The sequence below is a fragment of the Salmo trutta genome, unplaced genomic scaffold (genome assembly GCF_901001165.1).
Source record: "Salmo trutta unplaced genomic scaffold, fSalTru1.1, whole genome shotgun sequence".
Taxonomy (NCBI): domain Eukaryota; kingdom Metazoa; phylum Chordata; class Actinopteri; order Salmoniformes; family Salmonidae; genus Salmo; species Salmo trutta.
In genome coordinates this window covers 51,511-79,010 of record NW_021822912.1, presented here as the reverse complement: position 1 = coordinate 79,010, position 27,500 = coordinate 51,511, and the positions used below count along the sequence as shown (strand labels likewise).

At 41.1% G+C, this 27,500-nt stretch overlaps 1 protein-coding gene across 1 annotated transcript in view; it reads left to right on the top strand.

Moving 5' to 3' along the window:
• Positions 1 to 27,500, top strand: part of LOC115187169 (partitioning defective 3 homolog B) — a gene marked incomplete at its 5' end in the record, with an annotated part of 57,869 nt that overhangs the window by 1,686 nt on the left and 28,683 nt on the right. Inside the window, one exon of the mRNA XM_029746315.1 lies at positions 15,947 to 15,991. Within this exon, the coding sequence (XP_029602175.1) occupies positions 15,947 to 15,991 (45 nt within the window). The remainder of the gene's footprint in view (positions 1 to 15,946; positions 15,992 to 27,500) is intronic.

Genomic DNA, 27,500 nt, shown 5'->3' with positions numbered 1-27,500 from the left:
TCTCCATATCCCCCTGGTATACAGTATATATTTCTCCATATCCCCCTGGTATACAGTATATATTTCTCCATATCCCCCTGGTATACAGTATATATTTCTCCATATCCCCCTGGTATACAGTATATATTTCTCCGTATCCCCCTGGTATTCAGTATATATTTCTCCGTATCCCCCTGGTATACAGTATATATTTCTCCATATCCCCTGGTATACAGTATATATTTCTCCATATCCCCCTGGTATACAGTATATATTTCTCCGTATCCCCCTGGTATACAGTATATATTTCTCCGTATCCCCCTGGTATACAGTATATATTTCTCCATATCCCCCTGGTATTCAGTATATATTTCTCCGTATCCCCCCTGGTATACAGTATATATTTCTCCGTATCCCCCTGGTATACAGTATATATTTCTCCGTATCCCCCTGGTATACAGTATATATTTCTCCATATCCCCTGGTATACAGTATATATTTCTCCGTATCCAGTATATATTTCTCCGTATATATACTGGTATACAGTATATATTTCTCCATATCCCCCTGGTATACAGTATATATTTCTCCATATCCCCCTGGTATACAGTATATATTTCTCCATATCCCCCTGGTATTCAGTATATATTTCTCCGTATCCCCCTGGTATACAGTATATATTTCTCCATATCCCCTGGTATACAGTATATATGTCTCCATATCCCCTGGTATACAGTAATATTCTCCGTATCCCCCTGGTATCAGTATATATTTCTCCGTATCCCCCTGGTATACAGTATATATTTCTCCATATCCCCCTGGTATTCAGTATATATTTCTCCGTATCCCCCCTGGTATACAGTATATATTTCTCCGTATCCCCCTGGTATACAGTATATATTTCTCCGTATCCCCCCTGGTATACAGCTATATATTTCTCCATATCCCCTGGTATACTAGATATTTCCTCCGTATCCCCCTGGTATATATTTTCTCCGTATCCCCCTGGTATACAGTATATATTTCTCCGTATCCCCCTGGTATACAGTATATATTTCTCCATATCCCCCTGGTATACAGTATATATTTCTCCGTATCCCCCTGGTATACAGTATATATTTCTCCGTATCCCCCTGGTATACAGTATATATTTCTCCATATCCCCCTGGTATACAGTATATATTTCTCCGTATCCCCCTGGTATACAGTATATATTTCTCCGTATCCCCCTGGTATACAGTATATATTTCTCCATATCCCCCTGGTATACAGTATATATTTCTCCGTATCCCCCTGGTATACAGTATATATTTCTCCATATCCCCTGGTATACAGTATATATTTCTCCATATCCCCCTGGTATACAGTATATATTTCTCCATATCCCCCTGGTATACAGTATATATTTCTCCATATCCCCCTGGTATACAGTATATATTTCTCCATATCCCCCTGGTATACAGTATATATTTCTCCATTGTTTTATGGGCTGCCAGTTGGGGAACACTGCCTAACATGGTTTAGCTAAGTACTGTACAAAGATATGGGGGAACGATGGTGCCTCCCTAAATGCAAAGAGATGGGGGAACGATGGTGCCTCCCTAAATGCAAAGAGATGGGGGAACGATGGTGCCTCCCTAAATACAAAGAGATGGAGGAACGATGGTGCCTCCCTAAATGCAAATATATGGGGGAACGATGGTGCCTCCCTAAATGCAAAGATATGGGGGAATGATGGTGCCTCCCTAAATACAAAGATATGGGGGAACGATGGTGTCTCCCTAAATACACATATATGGGGGAACGATGGTGCCTCCCTAAATACAAAGAGATGGGGGAGGCTGTTGGTTAGTTAAAGACAGTATAGTAATGACCAGTTAGGTTGTATTTAGGGAGGCACCATCGTTCCCCCATATCTTTGTAGACAGTATAGTAATGACCATCTAGGTTATATATAAAGTGTTGAACTAGAAGTATCAAGCGTACAGTATACTCAGATATCTCCCCACCAAATTCTCCTCTCTGTGCGATATCAACCTCTATGATCCTATTCCTCCTCTCTGTGCGATATCAACCTCTATAATCCTATCCTTTAAATACTTTAATAAAGGGATGATAGATAGAGAGGGGTTTTACAGTGAAGCGGTAGGAAGAGAGGAGAGGAGGAGAGGAGGAGAGGAGATGAGGAGGAGAGGAGAGAGGAGAGGAGGAGAGGAGAGGAGGAGGGAGGAGATGAGGAGGAGAGGAGAGATGAGAGGGAGGAGAGGAGGATGAGAGGAGGGAGGAGAGGAGGACGGAGGAGAGGAGGGAGGAGAGGAGGAGGGAGGAGAGGAGAGGAGGATGAGAGGAGGGAGGACGGAGGAGAGGAGGGAGGAGATGAGGATGAGATGAGGAGGAGAGGAGGATGAGAGGAGGAGGAGAGGAGGATGGAGGAGAGGAGGGAGGAGAGGAGGAGGGAGGAGAGGAGAGGAGGAGAGGAGGATGAGAGGAGGGAGGACGGAGGAGAGGAGGGAGGAGAGGAGGGAGGAGAAGAGGAGGGAGAATAGGAGGATGAGATGAGAGAGGAGAGGAGGACGGGGGAGAGGAGGGAGGAGAGGAGGATGAGAGGAGGATGAGAGGAGGGAGGAGGAGGGAGGAGGAGGGAGGAGAGGAGGACGGAGGAGAGGAGATGAGAGGAGGGAGGAGGAGGAGGGAGGAGAGGAGGATGAGATGAGAGAGGAGAGGAGGACGGGAGAGAGGAGGGAGGAGAGGAGGATGAGATGAGAGAGGAGAGGAGGACGGGGGAGAGGAGGGAGGAGAGGAGGATGAGAGGAGGGAGGACGGAGGAGAGGAGGGAGGAGAGGAGGGAGGAGAAGAGGAGGGAGAATAGGAGGATGAGATGAGAGAGGAGAGGAGGACGGGGGAGAGGAGGGAGGAGAGGAGGATGAGAGGAGGATGAGAGGAGGGAGGAGGAGGGAGGAGAGGAGGACGGAGGAGAGGAGAGGAGAGGAGGGAGGAGGAGGAGGGAGGAGAGGAGGATGAGAGGAGGGGAGAGAGGAGGAGGAGGGAGGAGAGGAGGAAAGGAGGTTGAGAGGAGGGAGGAGAGGAGGACGGATGAGAGGAGAGAGGAGGATGAGAGGAGGGAGGAGGAGGGAGGAGAGGAGGAGGAGAGGAGGATGAGAGGGAGGAGGAGGGAGGAGAGGAGGATGAGAGGAGGGAGGAGAGGAGGAGGGAGGAGAGGAGGATGAGAGGAGGGAGGAGAGGAGGATGAGAGGAGGATGAGAGGAGGGAGGAGGAGGGAGGAGAGGAGGAGGAGAAGAGGATGAGAGGAGGGAGGAGGAGGGAGGAGAGGAGGAGGAGAGGAGGGAGGAGGAGGGAGGAGAGGAGGAGGAGAGGAGGGAGGAGAGGAGGAGGAGGGAGGAGAGGAGGGAGGAGAGGAGGAGGAGGGAGGAGAGGAGGAGGAGAGGAGGGAGGAGAGGAGGAGGAGGAGGGAGGAGAGGAGGGAGGAGAGGAGGAGGAGGGAGGAGAGGAGGAGGAGAGGAGGAGGAGAGGAGGGAGGAGAGGAGGAGGAGAGGAGGATGAGAGGAGGGAGGAGAGGAGGAGGAGAGGAGAGGTTGATGAGAGGAGGGAGGAGAGGAGGATGAGAGGAGGGAGGAGGAGGAGGGAGGAGAGGAGGAGGAATGATGTTAGATGTGTGCTCTGCCTGCTGGGCTGTTGGCTGGAGGGGAGAGAAGGAGAGAATCAGTGGGAAATAAAATTGAAATGTTGGCGCTGGGCGGAAATTCATTTTCTTTATGGGTTTGATGTGTCTCATCGCTCTAAAATACACACCATAAAAACTGAACACTGCAGCACATTTCCACATATTAGCTAAGGATGACCCTATTAACTCTCTCTTCTATCGACTCCCTCCATCAGAGAGAGGGAGGGAGGGAGGGATGGGCATATACAAGTGAGAGGGAGGGAGAGGGAGGGAGGGAGAGGGATAAGAGAGAGACGGAGGGAGGGAGGGGGATAAGAGAGAGAGGGAGGGAGGGAGGGAGGGAGAGGGATAAGAGAGAGAGGGAGAGAGGGAGGGTATAATTTTTCACTGAATGCAGCAGAATGAAACTTCATTGGGTTCCCAGCAGTGTAGACTGACACAGAGTTAGATGACTGTCCTCACCTCACCACCCCCTATCTTCTGCCTGTCTCTCCCCGTCTACCCACACAACCATGGAGATTCAGTTGAGGATTCAGTTGGGAGATATGAGCAATGGTCCATCCTGTCTGGGACTTAGGGGATTGGTGATTGTCTTTTTTATTGGCTCCTGAAGTATCCTAGACTATCAGCTTAGTGATCTGTTATGATATTGGAACTATCCTACGAGCGTTCCAACCAACTTTTCTATTTAGGTACTTTTTATCATGTTTATTTTTACTTTTACTGTACACAAAGTTCATATTATTATCTCATATGATCGCCAATCACTTCTGGACATCAGATTGACAGTTACTAACGTTAATTTTGACTTGAGATATTACATTTACATTTAAGTCATTTAGCAGACGCTCTTATCCAGAGCGACTTACAAATTGGTGCATTCACCTTATGATATCCAGTGGAACAACCACTTTACAATAGTGCATCTAAATCTTTAGGGGGGGGGGGTTTCAGGTGTCTACGGAAGGTGGTGATTGACTCCGCTGTCCTGGCGTCGTGAGGGAGCTTGTTCCACCATTGGGGTGCCAGAGCAGCGAACAGTTTTGACTGGGCTGAGCGGGAACTGTGCTTCCTCAGAGGTAGGGAGGCGAGCAGGCCAGAGGTGGATGAACGCAGTGCCCTTGTTTGGGTGTAGGGCCTGATCAGAGCCTGAAGGTACGGAGGTGCCGTCCCCCTCACAGCTCTGTAGGCAAGCACCATGGTCTTGTAGCAGAATATGACTCCTAAACCCCCTTGTCTCAGATGTTCCACTGTTCATACCGGACCCTAATTCCTTTGTTCCATATGGGCTACTAAAACGCTGTAGGCGTAAACGCGGGAGACGAGGTGAAAGTCCTAGTGAAATTGAGGCGAAGAGAAAACGGAACTGTTCTCTCCCCTCCGTTCTATTGGCCAAATGTCCAGTCACTGGAGAATAAGATGGATGATGTCACGCCCTGGCCATAGAGAGGGTTTTGTTCTCTATTTTGGTTAGGCCAGGGTGTGACTGGGGTGGGCGTTCTATGTTCCTTTTTCTATGTTTTTGTATTTCTTTGTTTTGGGCCGAGTATGGTTCCTAATCAGAGGCAGCTGTCTATCGTTGTCTCTGATTAGGAATCATACTTAGGCAGCCTTTTCCCACCTGTGCGTTGTGGGATCTTGTGTTTGTGTAGCTGCCTGTGAGCAGCCCAGAACGTCACGCTTCGTTTTCGTCTGTATTGTTTTGGTGAGTTTCATATTTATTAAACATGTGGAACTCTAAGCATGCTGCGCCTTGGTCTACTCCTTTAGACGAACGTGACAGAAGAGCTTTGTTCAAGAGTCTTCAACCAGAGGGAAGCTGCTATATGATATGTCTTACTGAAACGTGGCTGGATGATGACGCACGTAGTACTCGGTGGCAGGATCGGACGGCGGCTTCGGGGGAAAACTAAAGGAGGTGGCATATTATTTCATTAAATAAATAACAACTGGTGGCGCTGCTTCGAGTGTGAAGGAAATCTCCAGCTTTCGATCACATGATATAGAATACTTCTGGGTAAAGCTGCAGACCCATTTATCTACCAAGAGAGTTCTCATCTGTAATCAGCTGTCTACATACTCTTCAAGTCAACACCATCCTGGAACTCAACAAACCGTATGGAGCCATAAACAAACAAGAAACCTCTCAACCAGAGGCAGCGTTTCTGTTGGATGGAGACTTTAACAAGGGGAGACTTAAAACCATCCTACCTCACTTCTACCAACACGTCCACTATTGGGTGATAAATCTCGAGACCACCTTTTATTCTACCCACAGAAATGCATAAAAATACCCTCCCACGTTCTCCCGTTGGTACATCTGACCATGACTCCATTCTCCTGCTTTCTGTTTACGAACAAAAGCTCAAACAGGAAGTGGTCCGACGAAGCGGACGCGAAGGATACCAGACTGGGATATGTTCCGGGATAGATGACATCGTCCCCACAGTGACTATTAAAACGTGTCCCGACCAAAGAAGACTTCCCTGTGGCTCAGTTGGTAGAGCATGGTGTTTGCAACGCCAGCATGGTGTGTGCAATGCCAGGGTTGTGGGTTCGATTCCCACGGGGGGGCAAGTACAAAAAAAATATAAAAAAATAAATGCATTAAATGAAATGTATGTATTCACTACTGTGAGTCGCTCTGGATAAGAGCGTCTGCTAAATGACTGAAAATGTAAATGTAAGACCTGTGATAACAGACAAACATCACACTGGGCATTAGGCTAGAGCGACCACTAGAGCGACCACTTACAATGAACGAGACACGGACGTGGACAAGATGTGCTGCTACGACCTCCGACGAGACATCAAACATGCAAAAGGATATGAGGAAAGTGGGAATCCTGTTACACAAGGCTACAACGCTCGTCGTATATGGCAGGGGCTTGCAGACGATAACGGATTACAACGAAAAACCCAGACAATGAGCTTGCAGAACTTCCAAATGAGCTAACTGAAGTTGGTTACGACGCCGAACTGCAGGCAGGTCAAGACCGTGGTAAGGACGACGACCACGCGTATTTGGTATTTTATTAGCATCCCCATTAGTTCCTGCCAAGGCAGCAGCTACTCTTCCTGGGGTTTATTATGGATCCCCATTAGTTCCTGCCAAGGCAGCAGCTACTCTTCCTGGGGTTTATTATGGATCCCCATTAGTTCCTGCCAAGGCAGCAGCTACTCTTCCTGTGGTTTATTATGGATCCCCATTAGTTCCTGCCAAGGCAGCAGCTACTCTTCCTGGGGTTTATTATGGATCCCCATTAGTTCCTGCCAAGGCAGCAGCTACTCTTCCTGGGGTTTATTATGGATCCCCATTAGTTCCTGCCAAGGCAGCAGCTACTCTTCCTGGGGTTTATTATACGTCCCCATTAGTTCCTGCCAAGGCAGCAGCTACTCTTCCTGGGGTTTATTATGGATCCCCATTAGTTCCTGTCAAGGCAGCAGCTACTCTTCCTGGGGTTTATTATGGATCCCCATTAGTTCCTACCAAGGCAGCAGCTACTCTTCCTGGGGTTTATTATGGATCCCCATTAGTTCCTGCCAAGGCAGCAGCTACTCTTCCTGGGGTTTATTATGGATCCCCATTAGTTCCTGCCAAGGCAGCAGCTACTCTTCCTGGGGTTTATTATACATCCCCATTAGTTCCTGCCAAGGCAGCAGCTACTCTTCCTGGGGTTTATTATGGATCCCCATTAGTTCCTGTCAAGGCAGCAGCTACTCTTCCTGGGGTTTATTATGGATCCCCATTAGTTCCTACCAAGACAGCAGCTACTCTTCCTGGGGTTTATTATGGATCCCCATTAGTTCCTGCCAAGGCAGCAGCTACTCTTCCTGGGGTTTATTATGGATCCCCATTAGTTCCTACCAAGGCAGCAGCTACTCTTCCTGGGGTTTATTATGGATCCCCATTAGTTCCTGTCAAGGCAGCAGCTACTCTTCCTGGGGTTTATTATGGATCCCCATTAGTTCCTGCCAAGGCGGCAGCTACTATTCCTGGGGTTTATTATGGATCCCCATTAGTTCCAGCCAAGGCGGCAGCTACTCTTCCTGGGGTTTATTATGGATCCCCATTAGTTCCTGTCAAGGCAGCAGCTACTCTTCCTGGGGTTTATTATGGATCCCCATTAGTTCCTGTCAAGGCGGCAGCTACTCTTCCTGGGGTTTATTATGGATCCCCATTAGTTCCTGCCAAGGCGGCAGCTACTCTTCCTGGGGTTTATTATGGATCCCCATTAGTTCCAGCCAAGGCGGCAGCTACTCTTCCTGGGGTTTATTATGGATCCCCATTAGTTCCTGTCAAGGCGGCAGCTACTCTTCCTGGGGTTTATTATGGATCCCCATTAGTTCCTGTCAAGGCAGCAGCTACTCTTCCTGGGGTTTATTATGGATCCCCATTATTTCCTGTCAAGGCAGCAGCTACTCTTCCTGGGGTTTATTATGGATCCCCATTAGTTCCTGCCAAGGCAGCAGCTACTCTTCTTGGGGTTTATTATGGATCCCCATTAGTTCCAGCCAAGGCGGCAGCTACTCTTCCTGGGGTTTATTATGGATCCCCATTAGTTCCTGTCAAGGCAGCAGCTACTCTTCCCGGGGTTTATTATGGATCCCCATTAGTTCCTGTCAAGGCGGCAGCTACTCTTCCTGGGGTTTATTATGGATCCCCATTAGTTCCAGCCAAGGCGGCAGCTACTCTTCCTGGGGTTTATTATGGATCCCCATTAGTTCCTGTCAAGGCAGCAGCTACTCTTCTTGGGGTTTATTATGGATCCCCATTAGTTCCTGTCAAGGCAGCAGCTACTCTTCCTGGGGTTTATTATGATCCCCATTAGTTCCTGCCAAGGCAGCAGCTACTCTTCCTGGGGTTTATTATGGATCCCCATTAGCTCCTGCCAAGGCAGCAACATCTCTCACATGGGGAGAGATGTTGCTTAATAATTTATATTTATATAACGCATTCTGTCTCCTAGAGATGAACGTAATTTGGTACAAAAAGTGCAAATCAATCCCAGAACAACAGCAAAGGACCTTGTGAAGATGCTGGAGGAAACAGGTACAAAATTATCTATATCCACAGTAAAACGAGTCCTATATCGACATAACCTGAAAGGCAGCTCAGCAAGGAAGAAGCCACTGCTCCAAAACCGCCATTAAAAAGCCAGACTATGGTTTGCAACTGCACATGGGAACAAAGATCATACTTTTTTGAGAAATGTCCTCTGGTCTGATGAAACAAAAATATAACTGTTTGGCCATAATGACCATCGTTATGTCTGGAGGAAAAAGTGGAAGACTTGCAAGCCGAAGAACACCATCCCAACCGTGAAGCATGGGGGTGGCAGCGTCATGTTGTGGGGGTGCTTTGCTGCAGGAGGGACTGGTGCACTTCACAAAATAGATGATGACATGAGGTAGGAAAATGATGTGGATATATTGAAGCAGCATCTCAAGACATCAGTCAGGAAGTTAAAGCTTGGTCGCAAATGGGTCTTCCAAATGGACAATGACCCCAAGCCAAAGTTGTGGCAAAATGGCTTAAGGACAACGAAGTCAAGGTACTGGAGAGGCCATCACAAAGCCCTGACCTCAATCCTATAGAACATTTGTGGGCAGAACTGAAAAAGCTTGTGCGAGCAAGGATGCCTACAAACCTGACTCTGTTATACCAGCTCTGTCAGGAGGAATGGGCCAAAATTCACCCAACTTATTGTGGGAAGCTTGTGGAAGGCTACCCGAAACGTTTGACCTAAGTTAAACAATTTAAAGGCAATGCTACCAAGTACTAATTGAGTGTATTTAAACTTCTGACCCACTGGGAATGTGATGAAAGAAATAAAAGCTGACATAAATCATTCTCTCTACTATTATTCTAACATTTCACATTCTTAAAATAAAGTGGTGATCCTAACTAATCTAAGACAGGGAATTTTTACTAGGATTAAATGCCAGGAATTGTGAAAAACTGATTTCAAATGTATTTTGCTAAGGTGTATGTAAACTTTCGACTTCAGCTGTACTTTGTTGAAGCACCTTTGGCAGTGATTTCAGCCTCTAGACTTCTTGGGTGTGACGCTACAAGCTTGTCAAACCTATATTTGGGGAGTTTCTCCCATTCTTCTCTGCAGATCCTCTCAAGCTCTGTCAGGTTGGATGGGGAGCGCCGCTGCACAGCTATTTTCAGGTCTCTCCAGAGATTAAGAATAATGGAGGCCACTGTGTTCTTGGGGACCTTCAATCTTTCAGACATTTTTTGGTACCCTTCCCCAGTTCTGTGCCTCGACACAATCCTGTCTCAGAGCTCTACGGACAATTCCTTCGACCTCATGACTTGGTTTTTGCTCAGACATCCACTGTCAACTGTGTGACCTTATATAGACAGGTGTGTACCTTTCCAAATCATGTCCAGTCATTTCAATTTACCACAGGTGGACTCCAATCAAGTTGTAGAAACATCTCAAGGATGATCAATGGAAACAGGATGCACCTGAGGTACATTTTAAGTCCCATAGCTAAGGGTCTGAATAAGTATGTAAATAAGGTATTTCTGTTTTTTATTTGTAATACATTTGCAAATATATAAAAACATGTTTTTTCTTCATCATTATGGGGTATTGTGTGTAGAATGCAAAACAATAATACTATTTAATCCATTTTTAGAATAAGGCTGTAACGTAACAAAATGTGGAAAAAGTCAAGGGGTCTGAATACCTTCCGAAGGCACTGTATATCAGCCCTCTGATTACAATGAAGAGTAAGACTTGCCGCTCTGTTCTGGGCCAGCTGCAGCTTAACTAGGTCTTTCCTTGCAGCACTGGACCACACGACTGGACAATAATCAAGATTAGACAAAACTAGAACCTGCAGGACTTACTTTTTGGAGTGTGGTGTCAAAAAAGCAGAGCATCTCTTTACAGACCTCTTCCCATCTCTACAACCATTGAATCTATATGTTTTAACCATGACAGTTTACAATCTAAGGTAACAACAAGTAATTTAGTCTCCTCAACTTGTTCAACAGCCACACCATTCATTACCAGATTCAGCTGAGGTCTAGAACTTAGGGAATGATTGGTACCAAATAAAATTCTCTTCGATTTATAGATGTTCAGGACCAGTTTATTACTGGCCACCCATTCCAAAACAGACTGCAACTCTTTGTTAAGGGTTTCAATGACTTCATTAGCTGTGGTTGCTGATGCGTATATGGTCGAATTATCGGCGTACATGGACACACATGCTTTGTTTAATGCCAATGGCAGGTCATTGGTAAAAATAGGAAAGAGTAGAGTCCCTAGAGAGCTGCCTTGTGGTGCACCACACTTTACATGTTTGACATTAGAGACACTTCCATTAAAGAAAACCCTATCTGAGGGTAACATCAAAGGCAGCACTGAAATCTAACAGTACAGCTCCCACAATCTTCTTATCATCAATTTATTTCAACCAATCATCAGTCATTGGTGTCAGTGCAGTACATGTTGAGTACCCTTCTCTATAAGCATGCTGAAAGTATGTTGTCGATTTGTTTACAGAGAAATATCATTGTATTTTGTCAAACACAATTTTTTTTACAACAGTTTGCTAATAGATGGCAGCAAGCTGATAGGTCTGCTGTTAGAACCAGTAAAACCCGCTTTACCACTCTTGGGTAGCGGAATTACTTTGGCTTCCCACCAGGCCTGAGGACAAAGACTTTCCTCTAGGCTCAGATTAAAGATATGACAGATAGGAGTGGCTATAGAGTCAGCTACCAGCCTCAGCAGCTTTCCATCTAAGTTGTCAATGCCAGGAGGTTTGTCATTATTGATCGATAGCAGTCATTTTTTCCCACCTCTCCCACACTAACTTAACAAAAGTCAAACTTCTAATGCTTTTCTTTCATTATTAATTTTTGGCTGACTGTTCATTATTGGCATTTCCTGCCTAAGTTTGCTAGCTTTGCCAAAGACGTAATCATTAAAATAATTGGCAACATCAAATGGTTTTGTGATGAATAAGCCATCTGATATGATGAAAGATGAATTTGTCTTTCTGCCTCATTTAAAGTATTCCAAAGTTTACATCGCATACACGATCAAGCATTTCACACACACATGATTTAGATACTGACTGTTAGCACTCGGTGGCCTATAGCAACACCCCAATAGAAAAGGTTTTAGATGTGCCAAGTGAACCTGCAACACTTCAATAACACTTGACATAAGATCTTCTCTAAGCATTATAGGGATATGGCTCTCAATATATATATATATATATATATATATATATATACAGCAACACCTCCCTCATTTCTGTCTCTTCTATAGATGTTATATCCTTGTATTGCTACTGCTGTACCATCAAATGAATTATCTAACTGAGTCTCAGAAATGGCTAATATATGAATGTTATCTGATGTTAGCAAGTTATAGATTTCATTAACCTTATTTCTAAGGCTGCATATATTAATATGGGCTATTTTCATCCCTTTCCTGGGTAGCTTATCAGAGATCGATATAATATGGAAAAGAGAAAACAAAGCAAGAGAAAAACATATACATTCAGCAGTCCATTAATCAATTGGTGTAAGTGTGTGCGTGTGTGTGCTGCAGGGGTTGAAGCTACGAACCCATAGTCTTGGCTCTCTCATCCCATCCAGTCTTTTGGGAAGGATGGTGGACAATGAGCCTGTCATAGCAGATGTAAGCAATGTCCCCACGTGGCAGCTTTCATGGCAGGGATAAGTTCTTTCCTCTTCTGACGCACAGCTTCAGGTTAGTCCTTGTTGAGGAAGATATACGTTCCTCTCAAGTTCTTATCTTTTTCCAGAACAGCTACCTTGTCCTTGAACCTGGGCCGGTGTTGGGTTTTCCAGTCCTGTGGGCGCGCTCCACCTCAACCTTCCTGTGGTCCATCTTCCGTTTCTCCGAGATAAGTTCCCCACACTTTGTCCTCAGACTCCGTCCAGGTCTCATGTGGAGATTATGCAATTCCATCTACAACCATGTTACTCCTGCCTTGATTATCCCTCTGATTTATCCGTCATTGTTAGCATGGATTCACACACAGAACTGATGTCCTCTCTCAATGATACATATTGCTTTCATCTTGTCGTTCTCCTGTTTCAACTCATCGAGCTAACCCTGGGAGAACTGCAAACTGTTATTCAGGTCCTGGACCTCTCTGGTCAGGTATTGTATTCGTTGACTCTACCAGTATCTTGGACACAGCACTTGAAGATATTTACTTGTTGTTGTAACAACTTCTTGTAGAACTCTTTTTTTGTTTTTAAAAGATCCTTCACCTGTGATCGAGAGACACCATTGTCCTCACCGGCTTTGGTCTTTGTCATGGTAGCTAGAAAGGTATGTTACACTGTTATTATTAAATCCGTGGTCCCAGCCACAATGGCTAACCGTGTCCCGGGCTGCGTTCAACCCTCAATAAAACCCCGCTAGCTTGATAGGCAGCTAGTTAGCTCCTCAGACCCGGACTTGGTTGGCAGGATCACTGGACAGAGAGTAGCCGTCCAAGCAACTGATGCCAACTGGGTTGCGGGATCCAAACTGAAATGTTAGCTAGCTACTAAGAAACTTTCCAATACACTTTTAAAACGACACACTTTCCAAAACAACAAACCCGAGCTCTCCTTCATTCCACATTCAACAGATGAGCTTCCCTGAGACGGTTTCTGACAGTTAGTTCAGAAATTCAAACCCACAGTTTCATCAGCTGGTCTCAGACGATACCACAGGAGAAGAAGCAGGATAAGGAGTAGTTTTTACATCTTCCCTCAGAGCTCAGTTTGTGAAAGTAGGTTTTACATTTTCCTTTCACCTTGGTTTGGAAATTAGATTTTCACAGACCAAAGAACTTTGATGAAACACGACACTAAATAAAGAAGTTGGTGCTTTAGGCTGCTTCTTCCTTCTCTGTTTGTGGATGTAGTTTTCCTCAGACCAAAGATCTTAGATTAAAAAGTAAAACATGAGTAAAAACAGCAGTTGGAGGCTGATCCTAGCTCCTCCCTCCTCTTTGCTCATCCAGTAGGAGGCTGCTCCTCCTTCCTCTTGGTTTCTGGAGAATCTAGACAGCAAGGTGAACTGGTTGGTTTCTGGAGAAACTAGACAGCAAGGTGAACTGGTTGGTTGGTTTCTGGAGAAACTAGACAGCAAGGTGAACTGGTTGGTTGGTTTCTGGAGAATCTAGACAGCAAGGTGAACTGGTTGGTTGGTTTCTGGAGAAACTAGACAGCAAGGTGAACTGGTTGGTTTCTGGAGAAACTAGACAGCAAGGTGAACTGGTTGGTTTCTGGAGAATCTAGACAGCAAGGAGAACTGGTTGGTTTCTGGAGAAACTAGACAGCAAGGTGAACTGGTTGGTTGGTTTCTGGAGAATCTAGACAGCAAGGGGAACTGGTTGGTTTCTGGAGAATCTAGACAGCAAGGTGAACTGGTTGGTTTCTGGAGAATCTAGACAGCAAGGTGAACTGGTTGGTTTCTGGAGAATCTAGACAGCAAGGTGATCTGGTTGGTTTCTGGAGAAACTAGACAACAAGGTGAAGGTAAACTGGTTGGTTTCTGGAGAATCTAGACAGCAAGGTGAACTGGTTGGTTTCTGGAGAAACTAGACAGCAAGGTGAACTGGTTGGTTTCTGGAGAATCTAGACAGCAAGGTGATCTGGTTGGTTTCTGGAGAAACTAGACAGCAAGGTGATCTGGTTGGTTTCTGGAGAAACTAGACAGGAAGGTGAACTATTTCAGTCAGTACAGAGAGCAGAGAGGGAACATTTCTCATTACCTTTCTCCTCCCTACCTGCTGTCCTGTCAGCAACACAGCTTCCCCCAGGTGTGAACACACACCACTCAACACACACCTGCCACTCACTCTGCACACACACACACCGGTTCAGAGATGTTATCGGTGTGTCCCCGGAGGGTAGGCCTCAGCAAGGCAGTTACAGTCCCAGCAGTGGGTTCTCTATTGATCACAAAACTCTCAGTTGGCCTCGTGTCTGTAATTACCACTCCTCCCAGTTGGCCTCGTGTCTGTAATTACCACTCCTCCCAGTTGGCCTTGTGTCTGTAATTACCACTCCCCCCAGTTGGCATTGTGTCTGTAATTACCACTCCTCCCAGTTGGCATTGTGTCTGTAATTACCACTCCTCCCAGTTGGCCTCGTGTCTGTAATTACGACTCCTCCCAGTTGGCATTGTGTCTGTAATTACCACTCCTCCCAGTTGGCATTGTGTCTGTAATTACCACTCCCCCAGTTGGCATTGTGTCTGTAATTACCACTCCTCCCAGTTGGCCTCGTGTCTGTAATTACCACTCCTCCCAGTTGGCATTGTGTCTGTAATTACCACTCCCCCCAGTTGGCATTGTGTCTGTAATTACCACTCCTCTCAGTTGGCATTGTGTCTGTAATTACCACTCCTCCCAGTTGGCCTCGTGTCTGTAATTACCACTCCTCCCAGTTGGCATTGTGTCTGTAATTACCACTCCTCTCAGTTGGCATTGTGTCTGTAATTACCACTCCTCCCAGTTGGCCTCGTGTCTGTAATTACCACTCCTCCCAGTTGGCATTGTGTCTGTAATTACCACTCCCCCCAGTTGGCATTGTGTCTGTAATTACCACTCCTCTCAGTTGGCATTGTGTCTGTAATTACCACTCCTCCCAGTTGGCATTGTGTCTGTAATTGCCACTCCTCCCAGTTGGCATTGTGTCTGTAATTACCACTCCTCCCAGTTGGCATTGTGTCTGTAATTACCACTCCTCCCAGTTGGCATTGTGTCTGTAATTACCACTCCCCCCAGTTGGCATTGTGTCTGTAATTACCACTCCTCCCAGTTGGCATTGTGTCTGTAATTACCACTCCTCCCAGTTGGCATTGTGTCTGTAATTGCCACTCCTCACAGTTGGCATTGTGTCTGTAATTACCACTCCTCCTAGTTGGCATTGTGTCTGTAATTACCACTCCTCTCAGTTGGCATTGTGTCTGTAATTACCACTCCTCTCAGTTGGCATTGTGTCTGTAATTACTACTCCTCTCAGTTGGCATTGTGTCTGTAATTACCACTCCTCCCTGCCTGTTCTGAATTTCTTACTTGCTTGAGCCATATCTCCTTCTCCCTCTCCTTCTCCCTCTCCTTCTCCCTCTCCTTCTCCCTCTCCTTCTCCTTCTCCCTCTCCCTCTCCCCTCCTCTCCCCTCCTCTCCCTCTCCCTTTCCCTCTCCCTCTCCCTCTCCCTCTCCTCCTCCTCTTGCATGTCTTGACTTTGTGGCCTCTGTGTGTTTTGTTTCCAGTGGCAGATGAAAGCAGCGTGGGATCACTAGCAGGTCACAGGTCAGGTGAGGAATGCCCAGTAGACTAGAACACGTCCGAACACAAACACAGTGCTATGCTGATGGAGGCCCGCCGTATTGAGCCTGGCCCGCCGTATTGAGCCTGGCCCGCCGTATTGAGCCTGGCCCGCCGTATTGAGCCTGGCCCGCCGTATTGAGCCTGGCCCTTGAGGGCCCAAGCTTGGTGCTCTGATGGATGAGGTCTGGCCAGTCCTGGAGAGGCCCTGCATGCTGCCTGAGAGGAGGACCTCAGACACTGGCCTGGCAGACAGGAAGTCTAGATCATCTCAAATAGTAGTGTTAGTAGTGTGTGTGTATAGTAGTGTGTGCATTAGTGTGTGTGTGTGTAGTACTGTGCAGTAGTGTGTAGTAGTGTGTGTGTGTGTGTGTGTAGTAGTGTGTGTAGTGTGTGTGTGTAGTGGTGTGTGTAGTAGTGTGTGTGTGTGTGTGTGTGTGTGTGTGTGTGTAGTTGTGTGTGTGTGTGTGTGTGTGAGTGTGTGTGTGTGTGTGTGTGTGTGTGTGTGTGTAGTAGTGTGTGTGTGTGTGTAGTAGTGTGTGTGTGTGTGTGTGTGTGTGTGTGTGTGTGTGTGTGTGTGTGTGTGTGTGTGTGTGTGTGTGTGTGTGTGTGTGTGCGTAGTAGTGTGTGTGTAGTAGTGTATAGCAGTCTGACTCTAGCCACAAATTTGATGACTTGAGACTTAAATTTATAGAAATTAAAAGAACTTGAGCCTTGACTTGACGCCTCAAGACTCAGGACTCGATTTTGACTTGAGACGGATGACTGCAAATTATCTGGCCAGGATTTGTAATGTTTTGTGGCACAGAGTTTCCGTGGATTTACTCTCCACGCAGGCAGAGACGGTATCCAAAGCATCTCTCTTTCAAAACAAAAAATGTGCAACAGATTGGCTAGTGAAACGCACACTCGGCCCTCTGATTCGACCAGCAAACTGTCAATCAACACAGGTCTGTTTGAGCAAGCAAACAGAATGTCTATTTGCTGTACGTCTATAGAATCCGATGCAGCGTAAATATCAAATTTTAAGGAGAGAGGGGTTGCCATAATAAATAAATATGCAGCTCCAAAAATAGTTTGCTGATCCAGAATATGAATGATTTACTTTGCAAGCTCACCAGCAGTGGAGCATCAAGCAATAATTACCAGCATACACCTACTGGTCTTTTGGTATGTCAACATAGAATATGATAATTTACTGTGGCTTCATGTGTCCGGCATCATTAAGGCCTGTGGCTTCAAGTGTCCGGCATCATTAGGGCCTGTGGCTTCATGTGTCCGGCATCATTAAGGCCTGTGGCTTCAAGTGTCCGGCATCATTAGGGCCTGTGGCTTCAAGTGTCTGGCATCATTAGGCCTGTGGCTTCAAGTGTCCGGCATCATTAGGCCTTTGGCTTCAAGTGTCCGGCATCATTAGGTCTGTGGCTTCAAGTGTCCGGCATCATTAGGCCTTTGGCTTCAAGTGTCCGGCATCATTAGGTCTGTGGCTTCAAGTGTCCGGCATCATTAGGCCTGTGGCTTCAAGTGTCCGGCATCATTAGGTCTGTGGCTTCAAGTGTCCTGCATCATTAGGGCCTGTGGCTTCAAGTGTCCTGCATCATTAGGGCCTGTGGCTTCAAGTGTCCAGGAACAGTGACATCATCTTACCTTGCTTCAAAGTAGCCTAGCCAAAAAATCTGACCATATAAACGTAGAGGGAATTATTTTATAAACACTTCCTCATATTATGATAATAATTATACCATTGAAAACATATTTTCTCTCTCCTGTTCTATTGGTTTTTCAATACGACTTTCTGTCATTGTCTAGAAACTAAAGGCAAAATCCTCGTTCTATTATCAACCCAATCTCGTTCTTACATCTTTAGTTTAAGATAACAGGATCAACGAGTCTGACTTAGAAGGGTAGAAGCACAAGAGAGCTAAACCAGCGATACAAATATATTGTAGAATTAAGGGTTTATTTACACGTGCAGTCCAGTGAATATTTACAAAACAATGTCCCAGAATGGATCCAAAAATAACATTCAGGTAAGAAGATATAAACATATCATAAAAACAATGACCAGTAGTAATAAAGACCAATCAAAAGGACCAATCAAAAGACAGCAAGCCTATACATCCTATACCAGACTATATAAATCCTATACCAGACTATATAAATCCTATACCAGACTATATAAATCCTATACCAGACTATATAAATCCTATACCAGACTATATACATCCTATACCAGACTATATACATCCTATACCAGACTATATACATCCTATACCAGACTATATACATCCTATACCAGACTATATAACTCCTATACCAGACTATATACATCCTATACCAGACTATATAAATCCTATGCCAGACTATATAAATCCTATACCAGACTATATACATCCTATACCAGACTATATACATCCTATACCAGGCTATATACATCCTATACCAGGCTATATACATCCTATACCAGGCTATATACATCCTATACCAGGCTATATACATCCTATACCAGACTATATACATCCTATACCAGGCTATATACATCCTATACCAGACTATATACATCCTATACCAGGCTATATACATCCTATACCAGGCTATATACATCCTATACCAGGCTATATACATCCTATACCAGACTATATACATCCTATACCAGGCTATATACATCCTATATTAGACTATATATATCCTATACCAGACTATATAAATCCTATACCAGGCTATATACATCCTGTACCAGGCTATATACATCCTATACCAGGCTATATACATCCTATACCAGGCTATATACATCCTGTACCAGGCTATATACATCCTATACCAGACTATATAAATCCTATACCAGGCTATATACATCCTATACCAGGCTATATACATCCTATACCAGACTATATACATCCTATACCAGGCTATATACATCCTATACCAGGCTATATACATCCTATACCAGGCTATATACATCCTATACCAGGCTATATACATCCTATACCAGGCTATATACATCCTATACCAGGCTATATACATCCTATACCAGGCTATATAAATCCTATCTATACCAGACTATATAATCCTATACCAGGCTATATACATCCTATACCAGGCTATATAAATCCTATCTATACCAGACTATATAAATCCTATACCAGGCTATATACATCCTATACCAGGCTATATAAATCCTATACCAGACTATATACATCCTATACCAGACTATATAAATCCTATACCAGGCTATATACATCCTATACCAGGCTATATACATCCTATACCAGACTATATACATCCTATACCAGACTATATACATCCTATACCAGACTATATAAATCCTATACCAGACTATATACATCCTATACCAGACTATATACATCCTATACCAGACTATATAAATCCTATACCAGACTATATACATCCTATACCAGACTATATACATCCTATACCAGACTATATACATCCTATACCAGGCTATATAAATCCTATACCAGACTATATAAATCCTATACCAGGCTATATAAATCCTATACCAGACTATATACATCCTATACCAGGGTATATACATCCTATACCAGACTATATAAATCCTATACCAGACTATATACATCCTATACCAGGCTATATACATCCTATACCAGACTATATACATCCTATACCAGGCTATATACATCCTATACCAGGCTATATAAATCCTATACCAGGCTATATACATCCTATACCAGGCTATATACATCCTATACCAGACTATATACATCCTATACCAGGCTATATAAATCCTATACCAGACTATATAAATCCTATACCAGGCTATATAAATCCTATACCAGACTATATACATCCTATACCAGGGTATATACATCCTATACCAGACTATATAAATCCTATACCAGACTATATACATCCTATACCAGGCTATATACATCCTATACCAGACTATATACATCCTATACCAGGCTATATACATCCTATACCAGGCTATATACATCCTATACCAGGCTATATACATCCTATACCAGACTATATACATCCTATCTATACCAGACTATATAAATCCTATACCAGGCTATATACATCCTATACCAGGCTATATACATCCTATACCAGGCTATATAAATCCTATACCAGGCTATATAAATCCTATACCAGGCTATATACATCCTATACCAGGCTATATACATCCTATACCAGACTATATACATCCTATACCAGACTATATAAATCCTATACCAGACTATATAAATCCTATACCAGACTATATACATCCTATACCAGGCTATATACATCCTATACCAGACTATATAAATCCTATACCAGACTATATAAATCCTATACCAGACTATATAAATCCTATACCAGACTATATACATCCTATACCAGGCTATATACATCCTATACCAGGCTATATACATCCTATACCAGACTATATAAATCCTATACCAGGCTATATACATCCTATACCAGGCTATATAAATCCTATACCAGACTATATAAATCCTATACCAGACTATATAAATCCTATACCAGACTATATACATCCTATACCAGGCTATATAAATCCTATACCAGGCTATATACATCCTATACCAGGCTATATAAATCCTATACCAGACTATATAAATCCTATACCAGACTATATAAATCCTATACCAGACTATATACATCCTATACCAGGCTATATACATCCTATACCAGACTATATAAATCCTATACCAGACTATATAAATCCTATACCAGACTATATAAATCCTATACCAGACTATATAAATCCTATACCAGGCTATATACATCCTATACCAGGCTATATAAATCCTATACCAGACTATATAAATCCTATACCAGACTATATAAATCCTATACCAGACTATATACATCCTATACCAGGCTATATAAATCCTATACCAGACTATATAAATCCTATCTATACCAGACTATATAAATCCTATACCAGGCTATATAAATCCTATACCAGACTATATAAATCCTATACCAGACTATATACATCCTATACCAGGCTATATAAATCCTATACCAGACTATATACATCCTATACCAGACTATATACATCCTATACCAGACTATATACATCCTATACCAGGCTATATAAATCCTATACCAGACTATATACATCCTATACCAGGCTATATAAATCCTATACCAGACTATATAAATCCTATACCAGACTATATACATCCTATACCAGACTATATAAATCCTATACCAGACTATATAAATCCTATACCAGGCTATATACATCCTATACCAGACTATATAAATCCTATACCAGACTATATAAATCCTATACCAGGCTATATAAATACTATACCAGGCTATATAAATCCTATACCAGACTATATAAATCCTATACCAGACTATATAAATCCTATCTATACCAGACTATATAAATCCTATACCAGACTATATAAATCCTATCTATACCAGACTATATAAATCCTATACCAGACTATATAAATCCTATCTATACCAGACTATATAAATCCTATACCAGACTATATAAATCCTATACCAGACTATATAAATCCTATACCAGACTATATAAATCCTATACCAGGCTATATAAATCCTATACCAGGCTATATAAATCCTATACCAGGCTATATAAATCCTATACCAGGCTATATAAATCCTATACCAGGCTATATAAATCCTATACCAGGCTATATAAATCCTATACCAGGCTATATAAATCCTATCTATACCAGACTATATAAATCCTATACCAGACTATATAAATCCTATACCAGACTATATAAATCCTATACCAGGCTATATAAATCCTATACCAGGCTATATAAATCCTATCTATACCAGACTATATACATCCTATACCAGGCTATATAAATCCTATACCAGACTATATAAATCCTATCTATACCAGACTATATAAATCCTATACCAGACTATATAAATCCTATACCAGACTATATAAATCCTATACCAGGCTATATAAATCCTATACCAGACTATATAAATCCTATACCAGGCTATATAAATCCTATACCAGGCTATATAAATCCTATACCAGACTATATAAATCCTATACCAGGCTATATAAATCCTATACCAGACTATATAAATCCTATACCAGACTATATAAATCCTATCTATACCAGGCTATATAAATCCTATCTATACCAGACTATATACATCCTATACCAGACTATATAAATCCTATACCAGGCTATATAAATCCTATACCAGACTATATAAATCCTATCTATACCAGACTATATACATCCTATACCAGGCTATATAAATCCTATACCAGACTATATAAATCCTATACCAGACTATATAAATCCTATACCAGACTATATAAATCCTATACCAGACTATATAAATCCTATACCAGGCTATATAAATCCTATACCAGGCTATATAAATCCTATACCAGACTATATAAATCCTATACCAGGCTATATAAATCCTATACCAGACTATATAAATCCTATACCAGACTATATAAATCCTATCTATACCAGGCTATATAAATCCTATCTATACCAGACTATATACATCCTATACCAGACTATATAAATCCTATACCAGGCTATATAAATCCTATACCAGACTATATAAATCCTATCTATACCAGACTATATACATCCTATACCAGGCTATATAAATCCTATACCAGACTATATAAATCCTATACCAGACTATATAAATCCTATACCAGACTATATAAATCCTATACCAGACTATATAAATCCTATACCAGGCTATATAAATCCTATACCAGGCTATATAAATCCTATACCAGACTATATAAATCCTATACCAGGCTATATAAATCCTATACCAGACTATATAAATCCTATACCAGACTATATAAATCCTATCTATACCAGGCTATATAAATCCTATCTATACCAGACTATATACATCCTATACCAGACTATATAAATCCTATACCAGGCTATATAAATCCTATACCAGACTATATAAATCCTATACCAGGCTATATAAATCCTATACCAGACTATATAAATCCTATACCAGACTATATAAATCCTATACCAGGCTATATAAATCCTATACCAGGCTATATAAATCCTATACCAGACTATATAAATCCTATACCAGACTATATAAATCCTATACCAGACTATATAAATCCTATACCAGACTATATAAATCCTATACCAGGCTATATAAATCCTATACCAGACTATATAAATCCTATACCAGACTATATAAATCCTATACCAGACTATATAAATCCTATACCAGACTATATAAATCCTATACCAGACTATATAAATCCTATACCAGACTATATAAATCCTATACCAGACTATATAAATCCTATACCAGACTATATAAATCCTATACCAGACTATATAAATCCTATTCCAGACTATATAAATCCTATACCAGACTATATAAATCCTATACCAGACTATATAAATCCTATACCAGGCTATATAAATCCTATACCAGACTATATAAATCCTATACCAGACTATATAAATCCTATCTATACCAGACTATATAAATCCTATACCAGACTATATAAATCCTATACCAGACTATATAAATCCTATACCAGGCTATATAAATCCTATACCAGACTATATAAATCCTATACATATACCAGACTATATAAATCCTATACCAGACTATATAAATCCTATACCAGACTATATAAATCCTATACCAGACTATATAAATCCTATACCAGGCTATATAAATCCTATACCAGACTATATAAATCCTATCTATACCAGGCTATATAAATCCTATACCAGACTATATAAATCCTATCTATACCAGACTATATAAATCCTATACCAGACTATATAAATCCTATACCAGACTATATAAATCCTATACCAGACTATATAAATCCTATACCAGACTATATAAATCCTATACCAGGCTATATAAATCCTATACCAGACTATATAAATCCTATACCAGACTATATAAATCCTATACCAGACTATATAAATCCTATACCAGGCTATATAAATCCTATACCAGGCTATATAAATCCTATACCAGACTATATAAATCCTATACCAGACTATATAAATCCTATACCAGACTATATAAATCCTATACCAGACTATATAAATCCTATACCAGACTATATAAATCCTATACCAGACTATATAAATCCTATACCAGACTATATAAATCCTATACCAGACTATATAAATCCTATACCAGACTATATAAATCCTATCTATACCAGACTATATAAATCATATACCAGACTATATAAATCCTATCTATACCAGACTATATAAATCCTATACCAGACTATATAAATCCTATACCAGACTATATAAATCCTATACCAGACTATATAAATCCTATACCAGACTATATAAATCCTATACCAGACTATATAAATCCTATACCAGACTATATAAATCCTATACCAGACTATATAAATCCTATACCAGACTATATAATCCTATACCAGGCTATATAAATCCTATAACCAGACTATATAAATCCTATACCAGACTATATAAATCCTATACCAGACTATATAAATCCTATACCAGACTATATAAATCCTATACCAGACTATATAAATCCTATACCAGACTATATAAATCCTATACCAGGCTATATAAATCCTATACCAGACTATATAATCCTATACCAGGCTATATAAATCCTATACCAGACTATATAAATCCTATCTATACCAGACTATATAAATCCTATACCAGACTATATAAATCCTATACCAGACTATATAAATCCTATACCAGACTATATAAATCCTATACCAGACTATATAAATCCTAACTATACCAGACTATATAAATCCTATCTATACCAGACTATATAAATCCTATACCAGACTATATAAATCCTATCTATACCAGACTATATAAATCCTGTCTATACCAGACTATATAAATCCTATACCAGACTATATAAATCCTATACCAGACTATATAAATCCTATACCAGACTATATAAATCATATCTATACCAGACTATATAAATCCTATTCCAGACTATATAAATCCTATACCAGACTATATACATCCTATACCAGACTATATAAATCCTATACCAGACTATATAAATCCTATACCAGACTATATAAATCCTATACCAGGCTATATAAATCCTATACCAGGCTATATAAATCCTATACCAGGCTATATAAATCCTATACCAGACTATATAAATCCTATCTATACCAGACTATATAAATCCTATACCAGACTATATAAATCCTATTCCAGACTATATAAATCCTATCTATACCAGACTATATAAATCCTATTCCAGACTATATAAATCCTATACCAGGCTATATAAATCCTATTCCAGACTATATAAATCCTATACGAGGCTATATAAATCCTATTCCAGACTATATAAATCCTATACCAGACTATATAAATCCTATACCAGGCTATATAAATCCTATACCAAACTATATAAATCCTATACCAGGCTATATAAATCCTATCTATACCAGGCTATATAAATCCTATACCAGACTATATAAATCCTATCTGTACCAGACTATATAAATCCTATACCAGACTATATAAATCCTATACCAGGGTATATAAATCCTATACCAGACTATATAAATCCTATACCAGGCTATATAAATACTATACCAGGCTATATAAATCCTATCTATACCAGACTATATAAATCCTATACCAGACTATATAAATCCTATACCAGACTATATAAATCCTATACCAGACTATATAAATCCTATACCAGACTATATAAATCCTATACCAGGCTATATAAATCCTATCTATACCAGACTATATAAATCCTATACCAGGCTATATAAATCCTATCTATACCAGACTATATAAATCCTATAACAGACTATATAAATCCTATACCAGACTATATAAATCCTATACCAGACTATATAAATCCTATTCCAGACTATATAAATCCTATACCAGACTATATAAATCCTATCCCAGACTATATAAATCCTATACCAGGCTATATAAATCATATCTGTACCAGACTATATAAATCCTATCTATACCAGACTATATAAATCCTATACCAGACTATATAAATCCTATACCAGGCTATATAAATCCTATACCAGACTATTTAAATCCTATACCAGGCTATATAAATCCTATACCAGGCTATATAAATCCTATACCAGACTATATAAATCCTATACCAGGCTTTATAAATCATATCTGTACCAGACTATATAAATCCTATCTATACCAGACTATATAAATCCTATACCAGACTATATAAATCCTATACCAGGCTATATAAATCCTATACCAGACTATATAAATCCTATAACAGACTATATAAATCCTATACCAGACTATATAAATCCTATCTATACCAGGCTGTATAAATCCTATCTATACCAGACTATATAAATCCTATACCAGGCTATATAAATCCTATACCAGACTATATATATCCTATACCAGGCTATATAAATCCTATACCAGACTATATGAATCCTATCTATACCAGACTATATAAATCCTATTCCAGACTATATAAATCCTATCTATACCAGACTATATATATCCTATCTATACCAGACTATATAAATCCTATACCAGGCTATATAAATCCTATACCAGGCTATATAAATCCTATACCAGGCTATATAAATCCTATACCAGACTATATAAATCCTATCTATACCAGGCTATATAAATCCTATACCAGGCTATATAAATCCTATCTATACCAGACTATATAAATCCTATCTATACCAGGCTATATAAATCCTATACCAGGCTATATAAATCCTATACCAGACTATATAAATCCTATACCAGGCTATATAAATCCTATACCAGACTATATAAATCCTATACCAGACTATATAAATCCTATACCAGGTTATATAAATCCTATACCAGGCTATATAAATCCTATACCAGACTATATAAATCCTATACCAGGCTATATAAATCCTATACCAGGCTATATAAATCCTATACCAGACTATATAAATCCTATCTATACCAGGCTATATAAATCCTATACCAGACTATATAAATCCTATACCAGGCTATATAAATCCTATACCAGACTATATAAATCCTATACCAGACTATATAAATCCTATACAAATCAAATGTATTTATATTTATATAGCCCTTCGTATATCAGCTGACATCTCAAAGTGCTGTACAGAAACCCAGCCTAAACCCCCAAACAACAAGCAATGCATGTGAAAAAGGCACGGTGGCTAGGAAAAACTCCCTAGGAAAAACTCCCTAGAAAGGCCAAAAACCTAGGAAGAAACCTAGAGAGGAACCAGGCTATGAGGGGTGGCCAGTCCTCTTCTGGCTGTGCCGGGTGGATATTATAACAGAACATGGTCAAGATGTTAAAATGTTCATAACATGACCAGCATGGTCAAATAATAATAATCATTGTAGTTGTCGAGGGTGCAACAGCACGTCCGGTGAACAGGTCAGGGTTCCGTGGCCGCAGGCAGAACAGTTGAAACTGGCGCAGCAGCATGGCCAGTGGACTGGG